The sequence below is a fragment of the Stegastes partitus genome, unplaced genomic scaffold (assembly GCF_000690725.1).
Source record: "Stegastes partitus isolate 25-593 unplaced genomic scaffold, Stegastes_partitus-1.0.2 Scaffold1421, whole genome shotgun sequence".
NCBI lineage: Eukaryota > Metazoa > Chordata > Actinopteri > Pomacentridae > Stegastes > Stegastes partitus.
The window spans coordinates 168,764-177,100 of NW_007579152.1; the positions used below are offsets into that span (position 1 = coordinate 168,764).

The 8,337-nt window shown below is 39.2% G+C and overlaps 1 protein-coding gene across 1 annotated transcript in view; it reads left to right on the forward strand.

Annotated features, from left to right (window-relative positions):
• The window catches only part of slc44a5b (solute carrier family 44 member 5b), a 39,330-nt gene extending 31,194 nt beyond the window's left edge, over nt 1–8,136 (forward strand). Inside the window, exons 12-22 of the mRNA XM_008299477.1 lie at nt 89–188; nt 277–369; nt 677–764; nt 1,390–1,652; nt 1,954–2,048; nt 2,141–2,244; nt 2,365–2,438; nt 2,774–2,844; nt 4,286–4,374; nt 4,935–5,019; nt 6,749–8,136. Of these exons, the coding sequence (XP_008297699.1) occupies nt 89–188; nt 277–369; nt 677–764; nt 1,390–1,652; nt 1,954–2,048; nt 2,141–2,244; nt 2,365–2,438; nt 2,774–2,844; nt 4,286–4,374; nt 4,935–5,019; nt 6,749–6,846 (1,160 nt within the window). The 3' untranslated portion in view covers nt 6,847–8,136. The remainder of the gene's footprint in view (nt 1–88; nt 189–276; nt 370–676; nt 765–1,389; nt 1,653–1,953; nt 2,049–2,140; nt 2,245–2,364; nt 2,439–2,773; nt 2,845–4,285; nt 4,375–4,934; nt 5,020–6,748) is intronic.
• The last annotated feature ends 201 nt before the right edge of the window (nt 8,137–8,337 follow it).

Here is an 8,337-nt window from a genome sequence, read left to right on the forward strand (position 1 = left end):
ATATGTATGTTGACTTGGATGAAACTTTTTAAATCCGTAAGTAACATGTTGAAACGTATCTGTTATATACCCACTGATTCCTTTACAGTGATCTCCCTTTCTGTGATTGAGGCCGTCATCGTCATTATGCTGATATTTCTGAGGTCGAGGCTGCGCATCGCTATCGCTTTACTGAAGGAGGGAAGCAAGTAAGTAGAGAAATGAACAAAGGCTCTGTTAATTAAACCGTGTGTTTCACTCTGTTTTCATATATACAATGTTTGATCTTGTGTCCAGGGCCATCAGCTACATCATGTCCACTCTGTTCTACCCTGTCATCACCTTTTTCCTCCTGGCCATCTGCATTGCTTACTGGGCGGTCACAGCAGTGTATCCTTTTAACTGCTGAGGCACCGAAGAAGCGTTTCATCCAGAGAAGCGGAGGAGCTCTGCTGCTTTGATGCAATCTGTGGTAGTTTTACTGTCGAAACATTGCATCAGATTCATTAGGATAAGATCAAGACAAGTAAACAGATCATGAAGCACTACTGCAGTAGATGTAGCTGGAGAATGTTTTATGAGTAAATACCGTGTGGTTACAGTATTAAAACAAGGCCGGCTTGCTTTTATCTTAAGTCAGGGATTCCTGTGTGTATAAAGTTTCTGTTTGTGTTGCACTTAACTAATCTCCACTTAGCTTCTTAGCATCATCTGGCAATGCAGTCTACAAGGTCACACCTGCCGACGATAAATGCATGTATGCAAACCTCACGTGCAATCCTCAGGTTGGTCCCACACGCTTTACACAACAGAATGCTTTTACTGAAGAAATACTTTGTTTAATGTGTTTAGTTTTCAGAAAAGTGCTGGTCCCATTGATTCTTTGTTTTTGTAACTGTGTGATATTTCTCTGCCACATTCTTTCATCACACTCGACTGTGATCAATCAAATTGAGTTTAATAGCTTCTTTTCTGCCTAAAAGTAAAATGTAATATTATAAATCGATCAGATTTTGCATTGTAAATGGAGTTAAATTAGTAGCTAACAGCTACAAACATTTATTTGACAGATGCTATTTATCAATCAGGCCGCCCTCCCTCGCCATCTCAAAGGATTTATGTGCCGTGTGGTCACTCAGCGTTTAATTAATAAAGGATTACCTTAAAGCCATATGTTTTAAAATGATTCATTTAAATGCAAAATGGAGGCAGAGTGGTGGAAAAGACAAGAAGAGAAAGTGACACCAGTTTTTTTTCTGTGATTGAGTTGTTTAATTAGATTGTTAATAACATTACTACCACGTAATATATTTTATTTGGCTATGTTGTGAATAAGACCTCTTTTGCAATGCACTTCCAACTTTAAATGAGCAGATCACAATCATATCTGTATTTACTGCTTTGTTTCAGACCTTCAACCAGTCCAATGTTACCAAAGTGTGCCCCGGGTCGCAGTGCATGTTCGCCTTCTACGGTGGGGAGAGTATGTACCACCGCTACATCTTAGTCCTCCATCTGTGCAACCTGTTTGCGTTCCTCTGGCTGGTGAACTTCACCATCGCCCTGGGTCAGTGCACTCTGGCCGGGGCCTTCGCCTCCTATTACTGGGCCCTGAAGAAGCCAGACGACATCCCTGCCTGCCCGCTGTACTCCTCATTCAGCCGAGCCATACGGTGGGTAGCTGCAAGGACAAGCATTTTATTATATTTACTATGTGTAGAGGTTACTGTTTTGTTTTTATTTGTTGCTAATTTTAATATTGGGAAGTTCAGTATTTTTAGTTAAGATGTCCAGTGTTGCACTAGTGGTTCTTGTAGCTTCTTTCATGAGTCATAATAAGGGATTTGCCAAAACTAGCAGTTAAAGCTTCTAAGAAACTTTAGTTTGGTTCCAGTATTTTTTTAAAAAACAAGCAGAATTGAACACAGCGTCGAGGCAAATGTTCACGCCATATTCCATTTTCTTGTGTCCCAGATACCACACAGGTTCCCTGGCCTTCGGTTCTCTAATCCTTGCTGTGGTGCAGATGGTCCGAATTGTTCTTGAATACTTGGATCACAAACTGAAAGGCAAGCTGCAACCCTTTTAAAGGCACTAATATTCCCACTTTCACTAAACTTTTAATCATGAATTAAACTGTTGATGAATGATACTTTCCCAGGTTCTCAAAATGCCTGCGCTCGATTCTTGCTTTGCTGCCTCAAATGCTGCTTCTGGTGCCTGGAACGTTTCATCAAGTTTATAAACAGAAATGCATACATTATGGTGAGTCATTTCCAATCACGCCGTTGACTCATTCGTTGCATGCATGTTTACTGTTTTGCCAATAAGTGGCCATAACTCAATGCTTTAACTAAGAACGATTGACTTTGCTGCCACCAACAGATAGCAATATATGGGAAGAACTTCTGCACCTCTTCCAAGGACGCTTTCTTTCTCTTGATGAGGAATGTTGTTCGGTAAGACGCTTGTTAACTGTGTTATAGATTAACAGCCTCAGCAGAGCGCAGATGCTGAGACATCCACTGACAAGGCTTCTTAGCACATTCTGCAGTGAACTGATAGTCTTCTACAGTAAAATTTGGCTTTTTTTTTGGATAAAATGTCAGAATAACTCCGATTTTGTGGATAAAAATGTGGATTTCCATGTTTCAAAATTACAGTTGTACGTTTTTGCAGATTCACCTCCTCACTATCATGTACTTAGAGGCGATTGCACTCCCTTAAATCTCTCAGTGCATGACAGTTTCCTTTCCATTTCTCTGCTGTCTGCATTTCTCTTCCTCCTCTGAAGGGTGGCTGTCCTGGACAAGGTGACAGACTTTCTGCTGTTCTTGGGAAAACTGCTTATTTCAGGAAGTGTTGGTGAGTTTCACGTCTGCCGCACTCTGTGAAGTGACAGTGGCGTAGATAAAAAAAAATAAAATAAAAACTGCAGAAGAGGCAGGATGAGATATCTTCCTGAATATACGAAGGATGATAAATCATCTCGCTCTTAGTTATTTTTCGCCATGCACACACTCTGTTTCATGTTCATTTTGTGTCGTTGTAAGTTTAAATTTTAAAGCCACTGACTTAATTTTAGGGTGCCTTTAAATTCAATTCAGTTTATGAGATCTTAAATTAAATGCATGTCTTAACTAAGCCGGAGTCCGTACAGGCAACTCAGGCTATTACAACCATCTTGGTAAAACCTCCAGGCAGTTATTTCAGTCTAACAAGACCAGGTCACTGTCTGAATGAATGGGGAGAGAGCTTTAAGTGTAATAGAGACACAAAAACTGCTTGTCTAAGAGAAGATAGACAGGAAGGAAATTCTTGATGCATTACTGAAAAAAACAATAAGTACACTAAAATAAGACTGGAATAGAAAAGTAAAAAGTAACTGAACAAATGATACTGAGGAAGTGAAGTTTTACATGACAATTAAATATTGCACACAAAAATATGAAACATCTCACGTTACATCGACATGTTGTACATGAATGTGAAATATTACACAGTTCTAAAGCTGATATTGTACAAGCAATTCAAGAAAGTATTATTGCAAATGATAGTCATAATTAATGTTTATGTTTTACGTTTTATTAATGTTATATTTATTAATCTAAATGTTCCAACACAAGTATATGTTTGGAAGCCCTTTACTTGTAACACTTTGAAAGACACTTCCGGGTGAAAATCTAGTTTTTTACATGTCCACGTGTAAGTATTGCGTTTTTTTATGTGCTGGAAAACACATCATGAGCGAAATACGCAGTCAGCACCGTGGCTGAGCATCTCCACACTGAAACTGCAGCATACTGATGACCGTCTCAAAGCACAGATTCAAACAACCAGACTTTCATGTGGGACAAACCTAAGAAACCAATCTTCTCAGTTTGGAGGGTCAGACTGTCTGTATCATGATTTCTCTTTTAGAATCGTTTTCCAGTTCTAACATATATTATGGAATTACTTCAACATTACGACTTGTCATTGTGTAGCGTAGAGTTTTTTTTTTGTGTGTTCCAGAGCTGCAACAAGATTGATGAGTGAAGAGTGACACAAGAACTTAATAAATCCACATATTCTAATGGTATAGAGTTGTTTCCAGGCCATTTTTAGGCATAAAGAGGTTATTTTTATAAGAAATAAACCTCTAAATGTGTAATTTTGATGCACAAAGATGAGTTGTGGCGTCGCTTTTTCAAAAGTCCCTCTACACTGGATCAATCTTCCTTTGAAGCCTTTAGGGTTCTTCTATAATTTATAAATATTTGTACTCTGCTTCTAACTTAATCTTTTTTTTTCTCCATTCTTTCAGGTGTTCTAGCATTTTTCTTCTTCTCACGTAAAATACCAGTTTTTCAAGAGGAGGTGCCGTCACTAAATTACTATTGGGTCCCTCTTCTGGTAAGGAGTTTAAACATGAACTATCAGCTGTGATCAGTAACGTCTGATTCAGGAGGAGTAAAGTTGTTTGAGCAACAGAGACATGTTTGTGTTCTTACTTGGACTTTTCAGTGTTCACAGATAGGATTTAGTCGATCAGTTAGTACCTATAAGTAGTGGTCTCGTTATTGGATTGAGTTAAAAATGACTCTAGAGACTGATTCAAAGTGCTGTTGACAAATATATCAACATTCACATTGCTGCTTTTCTTTTTTATTTTGTGTACTGTTATTGTGTTTTATTCCAGTGACTGCTTCTTTTCCGGAGCTTATCTTATTTCATATAATTTGTTAAGTGCATTTTTTTTCTTCCTTAGTTGTGAAAAGTTGCTAAACTCCATTTAGCAGCTCTTTGTTCTTGCACAGACTAATGAGTTCTGTTGAGGGATTTATGACTCAGCCGTTTGTTTTCTTCTTGATGCTTGTAGTGTTTGCTGGCATGCAGGTTTTTGTTGTTGCACAATGAAACTGAGACGCTCGACGATGCGAAACGCGCTGACTGTGACCTGTTGATTGTTTCAGACGGTGATATTTGGATCCTACATGATTGCACATGGCTTTTTTAATGTCTACGCCATGTGTGTGGACACATTGTTCCTGTGCTTTTGTAAGTATGCTAGTTTTTTTATCAGTTTACATGCCACAGTGAGACTATGACTGCCAGCTGAATGTAACTCTGTCCAGCTTCAAAACTAGTTCTTCATTCTAACTATAAATGATTCCTGCTCATCCTGTTTCAGCTCTCTTTAATTCCAGCATGCTCTTTGTTCATTTACCTCCACTAAGCCTTTGCTTTCTCTTTGTGGCCCTTCCTTCTCTGCTCTGTCTGCTACTCCTCCTCCTCCTCCTCCTCCTCCTCCTCTGCTGCTGGGACCAGGCGAAGACCTGGAGAGGAACGATGGTTCTTCCTCCAGGCCCTACTACATGTCTCCTGGCTTGCACAAGATCCTGCGCAAAGGAGAGGAGGTTCCCAAAACGAGCGCTGCCTCCTGAGCGATGTGCAGCCGTTTTACTAAACTTTTGACTCTCTGACTCACTTCTCCATATCTTGCGTATGCGCGGGAGTCTGGACGTTTGAGAGCGAGCACTGTAGGGCTAAACATCAAATCTGGATGCATCCCAGTCAGGTCAGGGATGACCTGGACATGAAAAGGACATGCGGTTACTTCAGGTCCTCGCAGAAAAAAAGGCATGGGGGACTGGATTTAAAAAAAAACAAAAACAAAGACTTCAATTCACTTCCTCTCTTGAGCCAACTCAGATACTTGCCTTTTTTTTCTGCTACGCTTCTGTTCATGTTTCTTTGTTTCTTCTCTGTATTCTCTGCTGACCTCTGCCTTACTGAGAGGGTACAGGACGGATGCACAGGCTGAGATAAAAACGAGACGAGCATTTTTTTTCTTTTTTTTTTTTACCCAAACGAACATGAGAACCTTAAAATGTACAGATGCCACCGATGGACTACGACATAAGGCATCACCATAACAAAAAAAAAAAACAAGTGGTGGACTTATGGGGCACCCTCTTGTCGCACTTTGGTCTTCTAGTGTAAAATCATGTTTTGTATGCACTTTCACATACGGGAAAAGAACCATGTGATTTATTTCTTCTGTGTAGCATGATTATTTTGCTGGCTGTTGGATGTTTACCATTGGAGGATTTTTTTTTCTAGGTTGCTTTAATCAATCCACCGTATTTATACTAACACACACACACAGATCCAAAAACAGTGTGTATTCTGCACTTAGCAAAAACAGGTGTCTCATATTTTACATCGGATGCACAGTCATTTCAGTTTTCATTCTGCTCATAGATGTACTGTAAAACCTGACAGAGACTTTGTGGGAGGTCAAGACTTTCAAAAAAAGGCATTTTAATGGTTTTTTGCTTAAAATCTGAACAGAACCTGACAGTTTTTTCAGGAAACTTCTGAATGCAGCCACTAGTTTATGTGCCTAGTTGTGAAAAAAAAAAAATGTAAACAAAAAACAAACAAAAAAATGTTCCTCTTATTCTGTGGTTTTAGACCTAACACCAGGAACCTTTGCGATACAGTTTATAAAAGGATGTCAAAGCCATTTTTGGTAAACTTTTTATTGGATGGTTCAGATGTTGTGCTGTTTTAATACTAAGTATGATACACACATCTGTCTGGAGGTTATTCAGTGTTCTTTTTGTATAGGAGAAATTTTTTTTATTAATGAATCCAATGAAAATGTGAATCTTTGTTTTCGAATAAACATAAATGGTTGAAGTATTGCGCCGTCTGTTTTGAAAGGTTGTCATTTGCCGTGATGTCGGTTTTTTTTAAAACTTCTGCTACTGCTGCCTCCTAGTGTGGGATCTGGAGGTGAACGACGGCTCTCCACACCGGCCCTTCTACATGAACAAAGCCTTGAGGAGGATCCTCAACAAGAAGAACAGGAGGAAGTAGAGACGAGAAGGAGAAAGACTGAAGGTTAATGCAGAAGCACGGTACAAGCCCCTGTGGCCATAAACACTTCGCCAAACCTAATTTAAGTGTACACAAGTTGCATCGGTGCACTATAACGAGATGAGGGACTTGAGTAATCTGATTCCCCCACACACTAATTTATGGATTTGAGAGTTTACTCCAGATGTCCGTGCGTCTAAAAATCTTTAATTTGCAGGTGTACAAAGTCACACCAGGTTATTGTAAATGTTTTTTTAATGTACTGTAACGTCTTTGTTTTTTGTATGTTTTACAGCCAAAGTCAAACTACAAATTAGGTAATAAGTGAATCCTGTCTTTATGAGGCTGGTAACCTTGTTTTTGTTCGTCGTTAATATCTCGTAGTTGCCAGTTTTCAGCACTTGGTGGTGCCAGAAGTCACACGTGTGCTGTTGTTGAGGTGTCAGTGCACCGCTGAGTATCCGCTCCTCACAGTCTTTGACCTCGAAGTGTCTCACATTGAGAATCATATTCACCACTTGATGTCCACAGTTTTCATATTTAACTGCCATCGCAGCTCAAAGTGCTTCACTTTAAAGTGCCTTTTTCTTAAACTCGTCACACTGAGTGACTATAATTTAATATTGCAGCTATGTAGGTTATATTTAAAGACAGTTATGTGTTTTTTAAAATAAGTTCTTAAAGGGATGTTTATAGCAGCCAGACATGGAGATCCTTGTCTTTTCCAAATAGCTGCTTTGGTGCAGGAGTGAAAGGGTAAATAAGAATATGTTCTGTGTTTAGAGGACATGTTTTACACTCGGCAGCAGCTTCTGTGCTCAATGAAACCTTTTGTTTTATGCATGTGATGTTTCTTTGGTTTTCACCTGCTGCTGATACGTATACACTATGTGACTCATCGACAGCTATAATAAGCATTACAGTGAGTGAAACGTGCTGATTGGTCGCTCCTAAATTGATACTCTGAAAATGTTTCTCATTAATATTAAACAGTCGACCTCTGTTGATTTTATAGGCAGCTCCCTTGATGTTATTATTATTATTATTATTATACTCCAACGCTTCGAACACAATCAGTTTTCTCCAGCCACACTTGTGTTACTACCTACTTCTCTACTGACTATTTTTATGTGTTTCAGCAACATCACAATACATCTAAATATGTGGCTAACCACAAACACAGCTAACAAGCAGAAGCAATGTGAAAATATTTTTTGCTGGAACGGTTTGATAAGTTTGTCTTGATTTCTGAGTCATCCGTCTGATATTATAAACAGAACATGTGACCAACATTTGTTGTCTTTCTGAACTTGATTTGAAAGAGTGCTCCAGATTTTTTGCTGAGTTTGCTGAGTGGTTTGTGTTACCTGTGAGCCAATAATTGTGGTTTGAGTGTTTGATCAGTTGGTGAAATCCAGATTTGTCCCTGCAGCCAAACTCCAGGAAGCATTGCAAAAAGAGATGCACTGTTTCAGCCACACCAGTAGAACC